We start from the raw sequence: 22,961 nt of genomic DNA, 5'->3' as shown, positions 1-22,961 counted from the left end.
AGACTAGGGACAAAGAAGACATGGGAACCACAAGGCCATTGGATTTTTTTATTCTCTTTTTAAATACTGTACAGTGAAAAATAAATACGCCTTCTTATCCACCAGACAAGGTTGTTCCCCCCAACTCCCTGGGGGACCTTGTCACCCCCCTTCATACACACCCCTGGTTCTACTCCAAAACCTTCCCCATGCCTCCCACCCACAAATACCCTCACTATCCCCGTCTTCCACAGTGATGAGGCCCCAGAAATGGGGGGTACAGGATGGGAGGAGGGATAGCAGGGGAGCCCCCCTGAACTGTCAAATCTGGGTGGGTCAAGGAGCACCCCCACCAACAGGCGGAGAACGGGGGTGTTTAGAGGTCGGGGCATTAGAGGATAAAGGCACATCCAGTCTGATAGGGAAGGGGAGGCTCCCCTCACCCTGGGGGTGAAGGGTGGACAAGAGGGAGGGGGTGACCCTGTTACACACCCCTCCACTAGCTCCTGGAGATTGGGGGGACCCAAGCTGCTGTGCCACCCCCCTCCCCCGTAGATAAGAGCAGCTCCAGCGCAGGTCAGTTGGACCCATGAGGGTCATGGTGGTGGGCAGCAAGCGAGATGGAGAAAGGAGGGATGTGGACTGGAGGTTTATGAAACCCCATTCACCAAGCTACCCAACTCCAAGGGGGCAGAGAGCTCCCCGTTCTCCGAGGGGCCCTTGGGAAGCCTGCTGACAGAGTCGCCCTGAAGAGGAAACAGGATGAGAACAAAAAGAAAGCAGTTCATCAGTGCACCAGGTGTAGGCATTCCTTCTCACTACAGACACCTGGCGACCAGAGGCTGTTCCCTATCTATCTCCCTTTGCTCTGATTGCTGTGAGGCTTGCCTTCTGTTAGTGCCAGCTCTGCTCCATCCTCAGCTTAACCTGAACTCCCAGACACAGCCAATTCAACAACTCACATATTTCCTAGGGAAGTTTTCTATGTCCCCCTCCAAAAAAAGAATGGGGTAAGCTGTATTGCAACTGCCTACCTTCTGTCCTGAAAGAGAATCCTCTGAGGGTTTCGTGCGTTCCAGAGGTGGCCGCTGGCGGCTCTGAGACTCTGCCCGTGAGATGTAGTCTGCCACAGTCACTAGGAAAGGAGGAGAGGATCAAGACTTTCAGGAATACAGGTATCCATCTCCACTGTTCCCATTAAACCCAACCCTGAGCATGAGGCACCCCACTCTTAGCTGCAGAGAGGCTCTAATCCCCTAGTGTCAGCTGACCTGGTTGGCGGTCTCCGCTGATGGACCCATCAGTTCGATTACCACGATTGCGGCGACGGCGGCTTCGATTCCGTCGCTGGGGTCTTGATTCATCTTCTGTGGAGTAAAGAAAAGTCACACACCCATCCTCTCCTTCTTCACTCTTTCTTCTCACACCACCTCCAGGAACCGCGCTCGCTCCTCACCCAGGCCATTCTCTGTCATGTTAGGACCATCCGATTCCAGGCCTCCATCCATGACTGTCCTGTCTTCATCAGTACGACGGCGGCGGGAACGGCGACGGCGGGCACTTGCTGGAGGGGGTTCACCAGGCTCTGAATCAACTGGGGGCTCTGGTTCAGATGTGTCCAATAGGCTGTAAGGGTTACTGTCTGGATCCTTTAGCACTGAGAGGCAGGAAAGGGACTGGAGTCAGGTGACCACTATTTTCTCCTTTGGGCCCACATACATGACCCCCAACTCTCTGATACCTGAGCTAATAGATGACGAGTTGTATCTTGAGGTAGGCCGGGGAACAGGCGGGGGTCCCCTTCCCCGGCCCCCAATCGGCCGCCTCCGGCTCTCTTCTCCACGGTTTGGGGGATCTCGATCTCGGTCACTGGGTCCAGCTCTATGAAGCTCTTCTCTCTTTTCTGACTCTGTCTCAGAAGCCGTGGATGGGTCTGAGCTGGGGCCTGAAGGGCAGGCAGCACAGAAGGCTTTACTCAGAGATACTGGTCTTGCCCTAGGGGTCCACCACCTCCTACACTCACAAGCACCCAAGCCACAGCTTTCCAAGTTTCCACCCAAACATCTCCTCCTCCACTGCCCCCACGGCTGTCTCACCATAGGCAGGGCCACCAGTCCTCCGGCCCCGGCCCCGGCCCCCATAGCTGCCCCCATATGTTCGGGTCGTGTGCAAGGAAGAAGAGGAGCTTTCATCTGTGGTATAGCCAGCCTTGTCACTGCCACCACCACCACCACCCCGTCCACTCCCAGGAGGACGGAAGCCCAGCCCAATCTGCCGAAGCTGTTCATCAATTTGCAGTCTCTCCAAGCGAAGCTGTTCAACCTCCTGGTTGGAAAGACAGACAACACAGGAGAATTAAAATGGATGGACAGTCCACTCCTTCATGCTTTTCTACCCATATGGCCCCTGTGTAGCTAAGCTTCTGGGACTACAAAAAGGAAGACAAAGACTTAAAAAGAATAGGACACAGCCCCAGAGCCAAAATATCAACCAACAGTCCTGTTCTACAAAAAGACAAACCAGGTAGGACAGCCCCAAAAATTATATACCAGCAGTTCTTGCCCCTTGTTACCCCAGTTTGTCTGGCATGGCTTCAAACATGGGTACCTGAAGGTAGGAGAGGTGGTACTCTAGCAGTGCCTGGGCATTGCTGATATTCTCTCGGGTGCCAACAAATATGAAGGGAACCATTCCCTAGAGAACAGACAAAGGAAAGATTACAAGTCAGTTAGCTATGATGGCATACACACAATCTTAGCACTCAGGAGGAGCAGGAATTCAAAGCCACCCTCAGCTACACAGTGAAGGTAATTAAGCACAACCTAAGCTACATGAAATTCTGTCTCAATGCCCACCCCACCAAATGCCAGGCACGGAGGCACATGACTTCAGTCCCAACACTGGCAGGCAGATCTCTGTGAACTGAGTTTAAGGTCTGTGTGGTTCACAAATTAAGTCCAGGCCAGCTAGAGCTATACAGTGAGCCCCTATTCAAAAAGAAAGAAAATCAGAAAGGAAAAGATTAAAATGTTAAGCCCACTCCTCAAACAGACAACAGGATCAGTCTACCACAGCAAAGGAAAGGTTGTGTGTTCCACCCTCTAGAGGTTCCCAGCCCTCAGAAGAAAGTACCTCCTACTTCTGAAAAACAATTTCTAGGCCTCTGTGCCCCATACCTCCTCCCGGGGGTTCTTCTTGTCGTTATCACCTTCAACACGAACCCTCACCACACCAGACTTATCCACAATCTCCTGGATCACTTTCCCATTCTTTCCAATCACTTTGCCTAAATGAATAACAGAGGAATTGGGCTTTTAATTTTTGTTATTTTCAAAGAAATAAAAGTAAAAGTCTTCTATAGCCACCTCGCTACATATATTGTACTTATTCATTCTCCTGCTTCTAGGAATCTTATAGCTACGGTCGACAGGCGGTGGTAGTGAACACCTTTAATCCCAGCACTCGGGAGGCAGAAGCAGGCAGATCTCTGTGAGTTTGAGACCAGCCTGATCTACAAGAGCTAGTTCCAGGACAGCCTCCAAAGCCACAGGGAAACCCTGTCTCGAAGGAAAAAAAAAAAAAAACAAAAAAAAAAACTACAGTCTATTGGGCAGCGGTGGAAACACGCCTTTAATCCCAGGACCTGGGAGGTAGAGGCAGGCAGATCTCTGAGTTGGAGGTCAGCCTGGTTCACAAAGTTCACAAAGTGAGTTTCAGGTCAGCCAAAGCTGAAGTAAAGAGTGAAACCCTGTCTTGGAAAGAGGAAAAAGACAGGGAAAAAAAAAAAAAAAAGCTACAATCTACAATCCCTACAAATTTATCATTCCCCTTTTTTTCATTCATATGTCAAGACTATTTATTCCATCCTTTTGAAACTTATGAAGTCCACAGAGTAGCACTAATCCTAGTTAGATGCCCAAAATTGTTTTCAAGTCCTGCCATCTTGGCCATAACTATTCCTTTTATACACACACCCAAACTCACCAACCAGGTTCCTGGGTACTTGTACAGAGTCCTCAGAAAATTCCAGGTAGCTTCGAGCTTGTCGGCATGCCTCAGGCGTCTATAGAAAGCAAAGAGTAAACTAAAACAGAACCTGGATCTCTCTGCCATTCGATATTTGGCAGGGAGGTCACCATAGCTCAGATTAGCCTTCCACCTTACCCTCTATCCCCTCAGTCCCCCAAAGGAACAAATGACCCATCTTTGGCTGACCTCCCCATAGATTCGGAAAGTGCAGGTCTCTTCACCCAACTCAATGGCAGTCACTCCTGGCACTTTTCGAGCCTGCTGGATGTTGGCACCATGTGTTCCAATTGCCAGGCCCATTAAGTCCTCTCTCACTGTAAACTCCTCTTGGAACGCTGCCGCCAACTGCTTACTTGTCTGAAAGAAAAGGCATTGTGAAGCTCAGAACATGTGTCCCAGTTGTCTAGTCCTTTATAGTTTAAGCAAGGGGAAAGTATGAAGAAAACCAGAACCACCTGTAGTCTGCTAGCCTCTGAGCCCCGCACAGAAATCTCAGGCACCTTTAATACCAGGGCTTATGGGCAGTGATTAACTAATAAGGGCAGTTTAAGCTAGATGCCATCAAAGTTCAAGATCTGTCTCTAACACTAACTGGTTGAATGGTCCTTAACAAGATACACCCTGTGTGAGTCTATCATCTGACAAGTCCTCACAGCTGACCTACTCTCAAGTTAGCAAGAATACTATTCCTCTTTTGAGCCCTTCCAACTCTCAGGAGTTCACTTTTCACTAATAAACCAATGTTTATTGCTTTAAAAAATTGACAGACAACAGGTGTTGGTGGCGCACACCTTTAATCCCAGCACTCGAAAGGCAGAGGCAGGCAGATCTCTGTGAGTTCGAGGCCAGCCTATTCTCCAGAGTGAGTTCCAGGACAGGCCCCAAAGCTACACAGAGGAAACCCTGTCTCGAAAAACAAAAACAAAACAAAAAATTGACAGACTAGCAGCTGAGCAGTGGTGATGCACACCTTTAATCCTAGCACTTGGAGGCAGAGTTCAAGACCAATCAGATCTACAGAATGAATTCCAGGACAGCCAGGGTTACAACCCCACCCAAAAGGACTAGCAAGAGGGTTAGACAAGGCTGACATCCAAATGGCTTAAGATTTTTTGTTGTTGTTTCTTAAAATTCTTCTTATGTGTATGAATGTTTGCCTGAATGCTCCAGGTTTATGCTTAATCCCTGGCATCAAAAACAAATGACTGGGGGCTGGAGATGGCTCAGCAGTTAAGAGCACTAGCTGCTCTTGCAGAGGACCCAGGTCCAATTCCTAGCACCCACATGGCAGCTATAAACCCACAATTGTCTATAAACTCCAGTTTCAAGGGATCTAACACCTACACATTGATAGGCCAATACACATAGAAGAAAAACAAACAAATAATGAAGAAAAAAGCAAGTTACTGGGCAGGAATATGATCAAACATTGTAGGAAATAACTGAATAAATAAATTGGTGGCCAGGCGGTGGTGACGAATGCCTTTAATCCCAGCACTTGGGAGGTAGAGGCAGGTGGATCTCTGTGAGTTCGAGACCAGCCTGGTCTACAAGAGCTAGTTCCAGGACAGCCTCCAAAGCCACAGGGAAACCCTGTCTCGAAAAACCAATAAATAAATAAATAAATAAATAAATAAATAAATAAATAAATAAATTGCTGGTATTGGGAGGCAGAGGTAGGTAGATCTGTGAGTCGAGGCCAGCCTGATCTGCATAGCAAGTTCCAGGACACCCAGGGCTACACAGACCTTGTCTCAAACACCAAAATGAGTAAATTATCTATGAGTGCTTGCTACACACACATTTTTTTTTGCTGTTTACATAATCAAATTCTTGTTGTTTTGATTTAATGTTTTTTATTTTTATGTATATCAGTATTTTGCGGCCCTGTCTATATACCATGTACATGTTTGTTTTTCCAGTGGGCCAGAGAGGCATCAGTTCCCTGGAATCAAACACAGGTGCTCTGCAAGAGCAACCACTGATACTCTCACCTCTCAGCCCCCAATTATAGGTACATGCTGGCCTTGGACTAATGCATTCACAAGCAGTTTTCCTGTCTCTCCTGAGTATCTGGGTACAGGCAACCGTTACACCCATGGTCTCTCATACTCTAGGCAAATGCTGTACTACTCAGCTGTAGCCCTAACAGTTTTTTTTTGGTTTGGGGTTTTGGTTTGGTTTTTTGAGACAGGTTTCTTTGTGTAGCCCTAGCTGTGCTGAAACTTCCTCTGTAGACCAGCCTGTCCTTACACTACTGAGATCCACCTGCCTCTGCCTCCCAAGTGCTGGGATTAAAGGCTTTGGTCAGCACTGCCCAGGCCCCAACAGCTATTTTAAAGCACTGCCTATTAGAGGTCAGAACTTGCCTAAGGTGCAAAAGACTCTAGGTTTAGTCTCCAGCTAAGAGAGACTTTGTTGTAAAAACAAAGGGGTTGGGAGTGAGAACAAGAAAAGGAGTATTAGCTAGGTACAGTAGCACTCACCTTTAACCCCAGCACTAACTAGGAAGGCAGAGACAGGTGGATCTCTGAGTCTGAGACAAGTCTGGTCTACATAGCAAGTTCCAGGCCAGCCAAGGTTACAATGTGAGAGGTTACAATGTGAGATTATATATATCTCAAAAAAAAAAAAAAAAAAAAAAAAACCCAAAACACATAAAGAATATCAAGCATCAGTAAAACAAAGGCAAGCTTTCCTTTTTTCTTCTTATTTTTCCCCCAAGACAGGGTTTCTCTGTGGCTTTGGAGGCTGTCCTGGAACTAGCTCTTGTAGACCAGGCTGGCTTTGAACTCATAGAGATCCGCCTGCCTCTGCCTCCCAAATGCTAGGATTAAAGGCATGCGCCACCACTGCCGGGCTCTTTTTTCTTTTTTTCAAGACAGGATCTATCTATATAGCCCTGGCTGTTCTTGAACTCTAAGTAGTGATCCACCTGCTTCTTCCTCCAGCTGGTGATTAAAGGTATGCACCATCACACCTGGGCATGGCAAGCATTTCTGAAAACAAGTGGTGCTCATATCCTCCTGCCTCTATCTCCCAAATGTTGGGATTACTATTACCAAGTTTATTTGGTGCTGAGTAAGTACTATAAACCTATGTCTAACTTCAATTACTCGGGCATGTTACCACACAAAGAGAAAGCCAAGTTCTAGGAGAAAATAATATTCTATGCTTTTGCTAAAATCTGCTTTTAGGGCTGGAGAGTTGACTTCAAGGTCAGGTTAAGTTTTGCAGAGGACACAGGTTTTATCTCCAGCATCCATTTGGCAGGTCTCAACCACCTTTAACTTAAGTCCCAGGGGAACTAATGCTCTCTTCTGACCTCCAGAGATACCATGCATGCAGGCAGGCAAAACAGGCATACACAGAGTAAAATAAGTCTTTTTGTTTTGTTTTGGAGACAAGGTTTCTGTTTAGCCCTTGCTGTCCTGGAACTTGCTTTATAAATCTGCCTGCCCCTGCCTCCTAAAAGGCATGTGCCACTACACCAGGCAAATTAATTAATTAAAGATATATTCAGCCCGGCGTTGGTGGCACACGCCTTTAATCCCAGCACTCGGGAGGCAGAGGCAGGCGGATCTCTGTAAATTCGAGGCCAGCCTGGTCTCCAGAGCGAGTGCCAGGATAGGCTCCAAAGCCTGTTTCGAGACAGAGAAACCCTGTCTCGAAAAACCAAAAATAAATAAATAAATAAATAAATAAATAAATAAGTAAATGTATATGGGTATGCACCACATGGGTATGGGTGTTTTGTCTGCATGTACATTGATTCACCAGAAGAGGGCATCTGATCCCATGGGCCTACAGTTTTAAAAGGTTGTTAGCTACCATGTGGGTGCTGGGATTTGAAGTAAGAACCTCTGGAAGAGCAGCCAATGCTCTTAACTACTAGAAGGAGCCAAACCTTCAGCCCTGGCAAAATAAATCTTAAAAAAAAGAAACCTGTTCTTTTGGGACTGGCAAAGACATATATATCAAATGGAAGGAATGGTGACTTCACCTCCAGCTCCCTCTCAAAAACTTGTAGAGGAGTTGAGGGTGTGGCTCATTAGAGGGACACCTATTTAGCATGCCTTTAATCCCAGCACTAGGGAGGCAGAGGCAGGCTGATCTCTGTGAGTTCGAGGCCAGCCTGGTCTTCAGAGCGAGTGCCAGGACAACATCCAAAGCTACACAGAGAAACCCTGTCTCGAACCCCCCCCCCCCCCGCCAAAAAAAAAATAGACACCTATTTAGCAAGCAACAGACCCTGTGTTCTATCCTCAGCCGGGAAGAAAAAAACCTGTGGGCTGGGTTATAGTTCAGCATTTGAGAAGCAGAGACAGGCAATTCTTTGAGGTTGAGGCTAGCCTGGCCTACACAGAGTTTCAGGTAAGCCAAGGAGTCCAGTAAGACCCTGTTTAAAAATAACATTTGCCATGCCGTGGTGGTACACGCCTTTAATCCCAGCACTTGGGAGACAGGCAGATAGATCTCTGAGTTTGGCCAACCTGTTTTATACACCAAGTTCCAGGACAGCCAAAACTATGTAACACAGAAACCTGCCTCAAAGTTTATTATAGAAAGGAAGAAAGATAATCAGTACATTTTGGCCAAATATGATGGCATATCTTTTTAATCCCAGCACTCAAGAAGGCAGAGACAGGTGGATTTCTGTGAGTTCGGCATATAGAGTGAGTTCCAGTACAGCCAGTGGTATGCAGAAACCTTGTCTAAAAAAAAAAAAAAAAAAAAAAAAAAAACAAGACAGAACATGATAGAACATTGTCATCTGGAGAGTGTGAGATAAAACAGCCAGAAACACAAGAAGATGTGAAAAGAAAGAAGGACAACATTATTGAGCATGAGAAAGAGCAGCCAAAACTTGCCTCTAGGTGCTTGGTGGCTTCTTCATTGCGGGACATAAGCAGCAATTTAGTTCGAAGGCTTCGAAAATGCATATCACCCAGCAAAGATGCCCTCTTCACAGGGGCTTCTGTGGTTGACTGGGAAGAAATGAATAAGTTTTAAAAGCAAAATACACCCCAGGGAGCATCAGATACTGGGCACCATAATGCCAGAATCCCTGAAAGAAGGCTCATGTCAAGATGAAGTTCAGCCAGGCCATGGTGATTCAAGCCTTTAATCCCAGCACTCGGGAGGCAGAGGCAGGCAGATCTCTGGGAGTTTGAGGCCAGCCTAGTCTACAGAGTGAATTCCAGGACAGCCAGAGCTACACAGAGAGAAATCCTGCCTTGAACAATAATGAAGTTTAAAATAAGACGTGGTAACACATGCCTATCACCTCAAACCTAGGGAAACTAAAGCAGGAAAACTGTCACAAACAAGTGCTGCTTCAGCTACATAGTAAGTATAAGGTCAGCTGGGGGTATACAGTTAAGACCTGTCTCAAAGGAACAAAAAAGAAATGAGGTAGGCTCCAGGGAAATTACTGTCAGTTACATAGTGGCCGGACAGACAAATTCTGACAGAAGTCATTTGACAATAAGGACTTAGTACAAGGTGAGAGTTATATAGCGTGCCCCCCCCCCAAAAGAGTTATATCAGGGGTAGTGGTGAATGCAGCAGGTAAAAGCAGGTAAATCTCTGAGTTTGAGGCCAGACTGGTTTACATTGTGAGTTCTACTAGGACAGTCAAAATGTGACCATTTCAAAAAAAGAAAAAGATTTCTTTATATGTGTCTCTCTGTGAATGTTATGTATACATAGGTACAAAGACAAAAAGAGGGTGTCAGGTACCCCAGAACTGGAGTTACAGGTGGTTGAGAGACACATGAAAAAGGTAGAGACAGGAGTTCCCAAGGCTGGCTGACTGGCTAGTTCTGGATTCAAAGAAAACACTATGTCTTGTAAAGCGTACAGTGACTGAGAAAGATAACTGACACCAACACTTCAGGGCCACCCCCTCCCAATGTGCAATTCAATGCATTCAAGTATGTACACACACACACAAAGATCCTGATATATCCAAGAGCTAGGGTACTTGTCTAGAGCACATAGGTTTAACCTCTCACACTGGGGGTTTGAGATACGGCTCAGTGGTTAAGAGCACTAGAGCTCCTCTTCCAGAGGTCCGGAGTTCAATTCCCAGCAATCACATGGTGGCTCACAACCATATGTAATGAGATCTGGTGCCCTCTTCTGGCCTGCGTCATATATGCAGGCAGAACACTGTATAGTACGCAATGAATACATCTGTAAAGAAAAATGTTCTCTTAAAAAAAAAAATCTCAGCTGGGCATTGGTTTAATCCCAGCACTCAGGAGACAGAGGCAGGTGGATCTCTGTGAGTTCGAGGCCAGTCTGGTCTCCAGAGGGAATGCCACGACATCCAGAGCTACCCAGAGAAACCCTGTCTCCAAAAACCAAAAGTACATGAGGAAAACTAAGGAAAGAAGGGTCAGGAGTAACAAAGTCACAAGTAAGTGTGAGTGCAGTCTAGCATATCCACTTCTGCAAAAGTTTATAAAAGGGAAAACTGTTGAAAAGGCCCATGTTAAATTCAAGAAAGAAAACTCACCAGAATAAAGAGCTCACTGTTTGTGATGTTGAGAAAGATGCAATTGGCTCCCAGTGCTTTCTTGAACTCTTTATGGACATTTTCATTGGAGCAGCTGCAGGGAAGAGTAAAGTGCCCAGTAAGAGGTTGACAAAAAGAAGAGAGGAGAAAATAAAGATAAAACCACTGTTTTTTTTTTTTTTGAGACAGGGTTTCTCTGCGTAACAGCCCTGACTATCCTGAAACTCAATGTATAGACCAGGTTGGGATAGAATCATTGTTGAAGAATAGGGATTAAGAAAACTGTTTTTAAAAATAATCAAAGCAGGGCATAGTGGATCTATGTGACTTAAAGGCCATTTTGTTTACAAATGGAGTTTCAGTCCAGCCAAAGCTTGCGTAGTGAAGCCCTGTCTCAAAATAAACAAAACAAAGACAGACAGAAAGGAACAGAGATGAAAAATGAAAGGGCTGCAGATGTATCATGCAAAAAGGCCCTCACAGGACCTGGGGATGAACAGAACAAACTGAAGAGTGGGAGACCTGGGAGAAATAAGGACAGAGGCTAGCACTGTAGAGAGCCCCCAGTTCCCAACCTCTCCAACACTCACGCCTCTCTGAGATCTTCAGGCACAGCCATGGTAACCTTGAAGAAGCTGCCTTTGGTTGCAAGGGGGTTGGGATTAACAGGCCGAAGTCGTTCCAGGGTGACAATCTCATTGTAGGTAGCATCACAGGCAGCATACTCAATGACATAAAACTGGCGAAAGGAAAAAGTGTATGACCTGACCATCCATTTGCTACCTTTCCCTGGACAAAACAACAGTTTCAGGACTTCCCCAAAGGGCTTTAGTCACTCACATCTCCCTTCATCATCCGAACCCGGGCCAGCCACCAACCACAAGGTTCCTGTTCATTGGCTCTTGAATAAACCTGGAAAAGTTAGAAATACAGAGACACAGCCCTGAAGACTATATTAAAAAACTGAAGAAATAAAGCCGGGTGTGTTGATGCACACCTTTAATCCCAGCACTCAGGAGGCAGGAGGATCTCTGAGTTGGAGGCCAGCCTGGTCTAAGTAGTGAGTTCGAGGACAGCCAAGGCCGATACACAAGAGAAACACCACCTCAAAAAAATAAAAAATAAAAAACAAGGGCTAAGCCAGGCGTTGGTGGTGCAAGCCTTTAATCCCAGCACTCGGGAGGCAGAGGCAGGCGGATCTCTGTGAGTTCGAGGCCAGCCTGGTCTCCAGAGCGAGCGCCAGGATAGGCTCCAAAGCTACACAGAGAAACCCTGTCTTGAAAAACCAAAAAAAAAAAAAAAAACCAAGGGCTAGAGAGATGGCTCTTTGGTGAAGAGCACTGCCTGCTCTTCCAAAGGTCCTGAGTTCAATTCCCAGCAACCACATGGTGGCTCACGTCCATTTGTAATGAGATTTGGTGCCCTCTTCTGGCCTGCAGGCATACATGCAGGCCAAACACTGTACACATAATAAATCTTTAAAAAAATAAACAAAAGAATTGGAGAAAGCATTCGGACACTTAAAAAGGATTCCTAAGCCCACAAAAATAAAACCAGAGTAAGGAGATACTAACTGAAAGTATGAGATCACTGAGTTTTAATTATTTCATTTTTCTTGTAGTGGCCAAGAGCTCATGGCTGTCCTGACCACCACTTGTGAGCTGTGGCACACTCCTGCCTACAATCATGCATACACACCCCACAAACACACAAATATGCCCAAGGCGCTGGGTTCAATTCCAAGTCTCACTCACACTCAAACTCACATATGTATACTACAGGACTAGACTTTAAGTGGATTTATCACACACAAAGAAGTGTCCCCTTTAAACTGGTGCACCCTCAGATCATACCCATGAAATCAGTTAAGTTAAAAACCCAAAATCCAGCTGAGTCATGTGGATCTCTATGAATTTGGGACCAGCCTGGTCTTCAGACAAGTTTTCAGGCAGCCAGAGAAGCCCTGTCTTGACTAAACAGAACAAAAACAAAAACAGAATCCTGAGGGGAAAAAGGCAAACTAACACTGGAAAGCTGGACTTCACAGGCCTTACCTCGACCTCATCACCTTCTGTGATCTCCTTATTATAGTCAGCTGGAGGTGGTAGCCGGACATCCCCAAAAGGAATCTGTCTCTCACTTTGCCAGCTACAAGACAAGCAGTGACATGAAAGCTATTCAGGTTGATGTAATTGTCCACCTTTTCACAAGGGATTACTCCCTTGCCAAGACCACTTTTATCCTACTTGATCGTCAAAGAGTCACAACAGGCTCTTTTTCCATAGTGGTCTTTTATCCCTTGATACCAAGTATCAAATGACTACAACTTGCACCTAGCTATCTGCCCTTTCTTTCCTGGAATTCTTACCCAAACTCTCAGCTCCTCCCTGCCACCTACCAGTCTCCACCTTTCACTCTCCTTTTAGGACCTAGTATGTTTGTCTACTCCCAAGGTCTTACTTGTTTTCAAAGAAGATGGTGACAGAGTCTTCATGGACATCCTTCACAAAGCCCTAGAAAAAAAAATTTAGGAAACATATGTAAATATATTTAACCACCTTAGCCATCAGGAAGAGAAATCAGAAACCTTTAAAATTAAGAGGTTTAGCAGGGGATGTGAACAGTCTAAAACAATCAGGAAGCTGTATTGGAAAAGGATATAAAGAATAAGAGAAAGGAAACCATACTGACAAAATCTAGAAATAACATGGGATAAGAAAAAAGTAGAAGCTCCACCAGAACAGTCTGGAACCTGGTGATCTACTAAGGGTTCCAGTTACCTTGCCATTACTCTGCCTCCTGGTGTGCAAAGCAGCTTGCCGGAGTTCAATTAAAATACCAGCAACTTTCAGCAAGGCTAAGAATATCCCCCAAGACAGTATATGGCTGGACTAAAACACCTAGAGGACATCAGGGCCTGCCAAGAGAGAGAAGGGTCTAATTCCCTAGAGACCTGGGGAATTTAGAACCCAGATGCCTGAGTCCTTGGAGAATAATGGGAACACTGGAGAAGTTCAAAATAAGCAGTTTACAGGAAAAAAAAAAAAAAACAACAAAAACTAGAATTGAAAAGATGTCATATTGCTAAAGGGCAAAAATAAAGGCTGAATTTGAAACTAAAATATATGAGACACCGATCTTGAGATCACAACTAAAAGAATCATTAAATAGTGGCTATTTCCTTTTTTCCGAAGGCCAAAACTGTATATTCAACCTATAGTCTCAGTTCTTTCCTTGTCTCCCTATTTTTCACACACAGATTTCTAGTTTTGACAAAGTACAATTAATTTATCTTTATGGTAACAGATTTTATTTTAAAGACAGTAGCCCAGACTGGCCTCAAACTCATATGTAGCAGAGCCTTTAACTTCTGATTTCTTGTCTTTATCTCCCAAGTGCTGTGATTACACGTGTGCACCACCATACCCAATTTATCTGGTGCTCAGTGTTTTGTGCACGCAGTTATTAGCCGCACTATACCCCCAGCCCAAAAACTGCTTTCAATTATTATACTTCCTGATTTTTGATAAAAGTGAAAAGAATTTGGAGAAAGGAGAGTCCTTTTCAACAAATGGTATTGGAAAAACTAGATAGCCAGACACAAAAAAGTGAATTTGGTACCTGACTTCATATACATGATTTACCTCAAAAATTTTAAATGGGGACTAAGAACTGGCTCAGCAGCTAAGACAATTTGCTACTCTTGCAGAGGACCTAGGCTCTTATCCTAGCACCTACATGAGTGACTCACAACCACCTCTAACTCCAATTCCAGGGGACCCGACCCTGTCCTGTGCAGGCAGCAGGTACATATGTGGCACCACACAGACAAACATTCATATATATCAAACTTTTTAAAATTTTTTTGGGGGTTGGTTGAGACAGGGTTTCTCTGTGTAGCTTTGGAGCCTATCCTGGCACTCGCTCTGGAGACCAGGCTAGACTGGAACTCACAGAAATCCGCCTGCCTCTGCCTCCTGAGTGCTGGGATTAAAGTCGTGTGCCATCAACATCCAGCTACAAACTTTTTAAAACAATTTAAAAGTATTTTTAATTGTGTGTAGGTGTGTGTGACTGTTTGTGGGACTGTGAATGTTGAGTGCAATGCTCCAAGCAGGCCAGAAGTGTTGTATACCCTGGAGCTGAAGTTACATAGTTGTGAGCCCCCTGATGTAGGTGCTGGAATTGAACTCAGGTCCTCTGGAAGAGCAAGTGCTTTTAACTGTCTCTCCTGTCCTAAAAAAAAGTAAAAAATAAACTTAATGTATCATGAGACAGGCATGGTAGAGTACAGATAAACCTAGCACTCAAGTGAAGGCAGAAAGAACAGAATTTTAGGACCGTCCCTGGGGGAGGTACCTGCAGACACCAGGCATACAAGTAGTAAACAGATACATATGCTGATAAAATACTCATATACAGGCTGAGTGTTGTGTTGCACAGCTTTTTTGGTCCCAGGATTTGAGAAGTAGAGGCAGGTGGATCTTTGTAAGTTCAAGGTCTACATAACAAGTTCCAGGCCACCCAGCCACCCAGATGCATAGCAAGGCGCTGTCTCAAAAAAAAAGAAAAGAAAAGAAAAGAAAAATTTAGTTGCTGATGGGCGGTGGTGGCACAGGCCTTTGATCCCAGTATTCAGGAGACAGAGGCAGGAGGATCTCTGTGAGTTTGAGGCCAGTCTGGTCTTCAAAGCGATTTCTAAGACAGCCAGGTCTACATAGAGAAACCCTGTCTCAAATCTCAAAAAAAAAAAAAAAAAGTGAATAAGAAATTAGGGGCTTTGGCTGGAGTATATAGTTTAGTGGTGGTGCTTAACATGTACAGGACCCTGAATTCAAACATCAAAAACAGTAAGAAAGGCAAATACTACAAAAGGCTAACAATATTCAAGGACCAAACCTGAACATTGTGAATGGGGATAGTGGCAGTGCTTAAGAGAAAGTATACCAATAGTGCTCTAGAGGTGGCTCCCATCACACAGAACCAGTCAACCACCACTTACTGTACTGCTTCCTTTATAATGGAAAATCTAAACCTGGATTTTGCACCAGATATAACCTACTCTGGCTGTTTTGTAGGAACAGTCTTTTTTTTTTTTTGGTTTTTCAAGACAGGGTTTCTCTGTGGCTTTGGAGGCTGTCCTGGAACTAGCTCTTATAGACCAGGCTGGTCTCGAACTCACAGAGATCCACCTGCCTCTGCCTCCCGAGTGCTAGGAACAGCCTTACTATCCAGCTCTGGATAGCCTAGAACCTGTTATGTAACCAGGCTGTTATGTGGCCTTGAACTCAGATTTACCTGCCTCTATTTCTCAAGTGCTGGGATTATAGGCATATGCTAACATGTCCAGGTTTGTGTGATATTGTGTATGTATGTAAAGGCCAGAAATCCTTCTATGTCCCTCCACAGTAATTTTTGAGACAGAATCCTTCACTGAACTTGGACTGACCAACAAAGCCCCTGGTTTCCTCCTGTCTCTGCCTGCTAATATTAAAGAGTATTGCTGCTATACCAAGCCACTTATGTTGATTCTTAGGATCCAAACTCAAATCCTAATGCTAGCATAATAAGCACTGAGCCATCTTCCCAACCCTACACACCTTTAATTCCAGCACTTGGGAGGCAGAGGCAGTCTCTGAGTTCCAGACTGGGCTGGTCTATAGAGCAAGTTCCAGGACAGCCAGGGCTACAGAGAAACCCTGTCTCAAAACAAACAAACAAACAAAACAAAACAAGATTTACTTGTGTATGAGTGTTAGGTCTGCAGGCAATGTATGTGCACCATTTGTGTCCCTGATTCCTCAGAGATCAGAAGTCAGTATCAGATCTCCTGGACAGTCGAGAGCAACTATATGGGTGCTTGGAATTGAACCCCAATCCTGAAAGACCAACATGTACTCTAAACCTATAAGCCATCTCTTCAGCCTCCTGATACTTTCTTTTTTCTTTTATGAGACAGTCTTTCTTAGAGCCAAAGTATGGACTAGTTATTACATCCTGGCTCTGTTCTTAGTATACTTATTACTTAAACATACTTTTTAAAATACATTTCCTCAGAAATGTTTATCTTCTCTTCATTCAGAACCAAGGCCCATTCCTACTAGTCTCTACAGAGTAACTCTTCCAAAGCACTGGGTCCTGCTTCTCTTTGGGTTGTTTAGCCTGTTTGAGATAGGATCTCACCTAGAATTCACTATGTAGGTGAGGATGACCATGAACTCCTAACCCTCTAGTCTCCACCTCCCAAGTGCTAGGATTACAGGGATACATCACCAAGCCTAACCTTTTTTTTTTTTTTTTGGTTTTTCGAGACAGGGTTTCTCTGTGTAGCTTTGGAGCCTATCCTGGCACTCGCTCTGGAGACCAGGCTGGCCTCGAACTCACAGAGATCCGCCTGCCTCTGCCTCCTGAGTGTTGGGATTAAAGGCTTGCACCACCAATGCCCGGCTCAAGCCTAACCTTTTATCTAACTTGTTTTTTCCTTTTTTGGTGTTTTGAGACAGGGTTTCTCTGTGTAGCTTTGGAGCCTGTCCTGGAACTTACTCTGTAGACCAGGCTGGCCTCAAATTCACAGAGATCCTCCTGCCTGTCTCCAGAATGCGGGGATTAAAGGTGTGCGCCACCCCCCAGCTTTATCAAACTCTTTATCCAAAATGTCCAACTCCCAAGAATTTTCCCCCTAGGGTGAATGTAGACTTATTAAGTAAGTAGTAATGACCATTTATTTTTTTTCAACAAATGATGACTTCCAAGGTAATATGCTAAGCTCAGAGTAGAACCATCCTTCTGCAGCGTAACGCAATGCCACTTACCCTTTTATTACCTCCAGCATCTTTTTCCCTCCAACTATTTTCCAGAATACACGCTCTTTCCAACATCATATTCCAGCTCTACCTCTGCCTCTTAGTTCTACCCATTCACTTCAGAGACAAGGTTTTCTCTGGAGAACATGATGAAAAAGGAACTCCTAAGTTCTGTTTGGTCTATGCCACTGGAGAAACAGGCAAGTACATACCATAAAATCTGTTAGAAAGCTCTTAAGTTTCTAGCCGGGGGTTGGTGGCGCACGCCAGCACTCGGGAGGCAGAGGCAGGTGGATCTCTGTGAGTTTGAGACCAGCCTGGTCTCCAGAGCTAGTTCTAGGATAGCCTCCAAAGCCACAGAGAAACCCTGTCTCGAAAAAAAAAAAAACAAAAAAAGAAAGAAAGAAAGAAAGCTCTTAAGTTTCTAGACACTTTACTTTCCTTAAATAAAAAGATATGAAATTAGTCTCCATCTTCACCCCTCAGAAGAAAAGGAATTCTAGGACAAAGGAGCCAAGACAAAAAACATGTTTTCTAGCTGATAATGTCCCATTAAGAAAGAATGCTGGCCAGGCACACACCTTTAATCCCAGCACTCAGGAGGCAGAGGCAGGCGGATCTCTGTGAGTTCAAGGCCAGCCTGGTCTCCAGAGTGAGTGCCAGGATAGGCTCCAAAGCTATACAGAGAAACCCTGTCTGGGGTGGAGGGGGGAGAATGCTGGCCAGTTGGTGGTGGCACACGCCTTTAATGCCAGCACTAGAGGCAGAGGCAGGTGGGTCTGAGTTCCAGCCCAGCCACATCCACAGCACAAAGTTCCAAAACACCCAGAGCTACACAGAGAAACCCCATCTTGAAAAACAAAAACAAAATAGTAAAAAAGACAAAACAAACAAAACCCATTATGGGGGCTGGAGAGATGGCTCAGAGTTAAAACCACTGGCTGCTCTTCTAGAGTACCTCGGTTTAATTCCCAGCACCCACATGGCAACCCACAACTGTCTGTAACTCCAGGTCCATGGATCTGGCACCCCCACACAGGCATACAAGAAGGTAAACACCAATGCAAATAAAAATAAATAAATTATTTCAGGGGGAGAACAAAAGTATTTTTAAAAAAAATTATGAAGTTGGGGTTGGTGGTGTGTATACTTGGGAATTGGAGGCAGTAAGACCAGGAGTTCAAGGTCATCCTCAGCTAAAAGCCAGACCGAATCACCTGAGACCTTAAAACAAAAAAGGAGAGCTTGATAGGATACTTATAAAATAACTCAGATCTTAGACCTGGTATCTGCCCTGGAAAAAAAAAAAATCAATAAAACACAATTTTGAGAGAGGCAAAAAGAATCTCCTCAAATTTACAGATATAAAAGACAGGTTAACACTCCTTTACTCACACCAAAGTTTGCTGAGTCATGAATATTAATCAGCAAGGTTGGAATAGATAAGCAATCTCAATTTACTGAGTTTAGGAAAGTGCCAGACGGTGGTGGTACTCGCCTTTAATCCCAGCACTCCAGAGGCAGGGAGATCTCTGAATTCAAGGCCAGCCTGGTCTACAGAGTGAGTTCCAGGACAGCCAGGGCTACACAGAAAAACCCTGTCTCAGAAAACAAAACAAAAACCCATATGAGTTTAAGAAAGATTAGTCCAATTGTAAGGAACTGTTTTAACTCAGTCATGGGACAGAAATTGCTAAAGTGGTTAGAACACAGGATTTAAATTGCTAGGCTTAAATAAATACTAATAGATACTGTTAACTCTGTATCAGAGAATCTGGCCCCCTTCACTCAAATCTGTCACTGCTATGGCCCACAGGTAAAAATGAAAAAAATCCAGAGACTATCTGTTTGATACTGGATACTCACATATGTAACAGAAAACACACCCTTCCCAACCATTTCATACAGTTAATTTGAACTCAGCACTAATCCTTCTCAGCTGTGCAAGGCTCCCATGCTTTCTAGAACAAAAGTATCTTATCTTGATCTCATACTCAATTTAACAATCATTTTCCAAATTGGGCGTGGTTGTGGATGCTTTTAATCCCCTAGTCAACAGAAGCTGAACCATCCCAGTGAGTGTAGGCCAGCCCAGTCTACATCTACACAATGAGTTCCAGGAAAGCCAGGGCTACACAGAGAAACCCGGTCGCAAAAAAAAAAAAAAAAAAAAAGTGTGTGTGTGTGTCCTACAGAACCTGATAGGAATTTGAGACTTTTGCCACAGAAAACAAATGTTATCAAGATATTCTTCCAGTCAGAAGAAAAAGTACCAAGAGTTAGCAAGGAAAGTGATAGTGTCAGAGATCAGCTGGGAGCTTTCTTCAGCTATACAAAGAATAGATGGACATCAGTGAAGATTACACAGGAATACAGAAACATCAAGTTAAGGGCTGGAGAGATGGCTCCACAGTAAGAGCACTGGCTGCTCTTCCAGAAGACCCTGATTCAATTCCCAGCACCCACATGACAGCTCACAACTGTCTGTAACTGCAGTTCCAGGGGATCTGACACCCTCACACAGACATACATGCAAGCAATACACCATTGTACATAAAATTAAATATATATATCAAGATGAACAGCCCAAGATTTAATTGAGAGGATACGCTGAGACTAATAGATATGTACACCCATATGCACTGAATAAAGGGTAAAGAACTTAATCAGAAAAGGCAGGCAAAACTGGCATGGCATTTATAGTGAGTAAAATCCAACTTATCAGTCAAGTGGGGGCAGAAACCATCTACAAGGGCAAGCACAAGTCCTTCTTCAGCTACAAAAGATACAATTTCATAGTAGTCAGAGAAAGTAGTTTCCAAGGGCATGAGAAAGCAGAAAGGTCTCCTGGGGAAGGGGAATGGACCTGAGAACTCAAGTGAGGCAGCTCCTCTAACTTACCTGATGCTATGAAAATCCCTCTTCAGAGTAAAGAGTAAGGGGTGGATCAAAAGTTTCTAGGACAATTCCACACATAAAAGTCAACAGTTGGGCGGTGCTGGGGGCAGAGGCTATGAGCTTGAGGCCAGCCTGGTCTACAGAGCACAGGACAGCCAAGGTTACACAGAGAAACCCTGTCTTGGGGTACAAAAAACAAAAACAAAAAACCTCAAAAGAGGTTCAGAATTCCACCTACCAGATAAAGGAAAACAGTTGTGGAGCAAGAAGAGTCACTCTTAATCTAAACTGGAGGGGAGGGGGAGCCCAGATGCAGAGAGTCGGATGGATGTATGAATAGAAAGAAGGAAAAAACAAAAGGCCGGTCTGGTCTGATAGATCGAGGCTGTAATATAGTCACAGAATTTGAAAGGCTGAGGTAGGAGTTTAGCCTGGGCTAGGACATGTTACAACCCCACCCCCCAAAACACTTCAAAGGAATCAAATCTTGGGCAAAGAAATGCTGAAATTAGCAATTCTGAAAGATACTTTCTCTTTCCAGAAAAGACTGTCAACAAGTAGAAATCTGTTAGAATAAGGACAGAAAAGAAGCTTGCTGAGACACCCTTTTAAGGAAGCCTAAACTTAAGAAAACACAGGAATGACCTAAATGTAGCTGTAGTCTAAGAGAGAAACACGAATCCATCTCTGGGTAGCTGGTTTCGGGATAAAGGTGTGGTGGGGTGACAGACTTGTCCAACAAGACCACTTTTATGGCTGATAAAGCCTGAGGCCAAAGATGCTAAATAACACACGTGGGTTTTGATCATTTCTTCTTAGATGGAGACCTACAATATAAGATGAAAGTTGAGTAAATGGTTTAGAGCCAGTAGGCAGAAACCTCCCTGAAGACCGAAGACCTAATATGGGACAGTGGGCCTTCCCAAGAGGGTTATGTAGGAAAAGAAAGACTCTCCCATGTGCTTGTGCCGTGGAAAGGATGTGATTAGGAGCTGAAGTAGCTCCTCCACTAAGAAACAAGAAAAGTCAATTAGAAGCTGAGTAAAGGGGTTTCTCCGGAGGGACCAGGAGCGCCCATCCACGCGCAGTAATGACCTGATGTTCATGCTTTCAGCTGAGGATGAAAGCAGGTGTAACAGCGGGCTCAAAAAGAAAAAAGCACGAGGGTTAACTCCCACGGTCTCCCCGAGAGGGTGTCGAGTGGGAGCGTGGGTCGAGGTTCTAAGGGTCAGGACCGAGCTCCAGAAACTCGAGCCCGCTCCACTCTTCCCTGCTCCGGCTGGGGGAGGGGGCTAAGGAGGGTGTCCCGGGTCGACGCACCGTCTCACCTTGTAGAAGGCCCCGTTGGAGCCCCGCACCTCGACGGGCAGTCCCGGCTCCACATCCCCCCCAGAGGCCAGGCCGCCCATGGCGCCGCCACCACCTCCGACTGCCGCGGCAGCAGCGGAGGCAGAGCTCTGAGTGCGGGCCGGGCCGGGCCCCCGGCGTCTCCCAGGAGGAGGAGCTGGAGGGGGAGCCGCGGGGGGCGGGAGTCGGGCCGGCCCCACGGCGGCCCTGCTACAGCCGACGAGCAGGGGGCCGGGGCCGGGCCGCTCCCCGTCCGCCACTGCCTTGGTCTCCGCCACCGTGAGAGAAACGGCCGCCGCCGTCGCCTTCGTCACCTCAGCTTCCGCCCGCCGGCGCCCCCCGCTGCTGCCTCAGTCCGGGACCCGCTGCTGCCGCTGCCGCTCCACGGCCTCCACCTCCCCTGCCGCCGCCGCCGCCGCCTACTGCGCAGGCGCACAGGGCACCCGCCCGCCGCGCGCGGAGCCCGAGGGCCAAGGCGCAGGCGTCCAGGCTAGCGACCCAGCTCCGGCTCGCCAGCGCGTCAGGGCTTCCACATTCTCTTCTACTCTCTCACGCCCCCTCCTGGTCGCTCCTCTGCGCTTGCGCAGAACCAGATGAACGCTCTATCTCCAGCTCCCCAGCCTTCCACTATCCCTGTCCCTTCCTTTCCCCGCCCCACAACACTGTGAGCAAACCAATCACGAGAAGGGAGGGGCCGCGCCCGCTCCGTCGGATTGGACTTCCGCCTCCACCAAGTGAGCCCCACAGAGCCGGAGCAATTTAGGGATGGGCATGCGCCGGAATGACTGCTTGGTCACTTTCACCACCTTTGTCTTTCTTGGTGCGCACACTCCAAAGTGCGGGCAGGGGTGGGGGGGAGCCCGAAGGCAAAAAGTGTCCGGTGCGCACGCGCCCCGGGTTTTGGTGTCCATGCGCATGTGTTGACTCTCTGCATCTGTAGGAGATTCAAGAGTCACGGTTCTTGGCTGGAGTGGATTTTCTTAAGTTTGGTGAGACTGGGTCTCCTGTATCCTAGGCTGACCACGAACTCACTAAGCAGTTGGGGAGTGACCTTGAATTCCTGATACCTCCCAAGTGCAAAAATTACAGAAATGCCTGTCATTGCCCTGCTTGCCTTAAGTTGATTCTAGTAAATTCAAGCCCATATCGAAAAGAAAATGCAACATGATTTGATACATAAATGCTAAGGAAATTCAAGACAGGAAAAATTCTCAAACAAAACAAAACAAAATCGGTCCTTGAAGATGCTCAACTATAAAGCCTAACGACTGGGGTCAATTCCTGGAGCTACCCCCACCTCCAGCAAGTTGTCTTCTGACCATCACATGTGTGACATCACTCATGTTCACCCTCAGGACTTCTCTGTGTAGCCTTGGCTGTCC

General features: G+C 45.9%; 1 protein-coding gene across 1 annotated transcript; it reads right to left on the bottom strand.

Moving 5' to 3' along the window:
• Positions 1–34: 34 nt before the first annotated feature.
• Positions 35–21,997, bottom strand: Fxr2 (FMR1 autosomal homolog 2). The gene is made up of 17 exons (XM_027427016.2): positions 21,561–21,997; positions 12,992–13,044; positions 12,586–12,679; positions 11,372–11,443; positions 11,122–11,270; positions 10,532–10,625; positions 8,880–8,996; positions 4,195–4,365; positions 3,964–4,042; positions 3,156–3,265; positions 2,587–2,673; positions 2,076–2,304; positions 1,721–1,924; positions 1,436–1,636; positions 1,251–1,346; positions 1,014–1,114; positions 35–725 (listed from the first exon to the last, which is right to left on the bottom strand). Exons 1-17 carry the CDS (start codon positions 21,639–21,641, stop codon positions 630–632), a joined length of 2,034 nt encoding a protein of 677 aa, XP_027282817.1. The 5' UTR covers positions 21,642–21,997; the 3' UTR covers positions 35–629.
• Between the last annotated feature and the right edge of the window lie 964 nt (positions 21,998–22,961).

The sequence above is a fragment of the Cricetulus griseus genome, chromosome 7 (assembly GCF_003668045.3).
Source record: "Cricetulus griseus strain 17A/GY chromosome 7, alternate assembly CriGri-PICRH-1.0, whole genome shotgun sequence".
Classification (NCBI taxonomy): Eukaryota; Metazoa; Chordata; class Mammalia; order Rodentia; family Cricetidae; genus Cricetulus; species Cricetulus griseus.
Note: the sequence above shows the minus strand (reverse complement) of the source record. Positions and strands in the feature narration are given on the sequence as shown.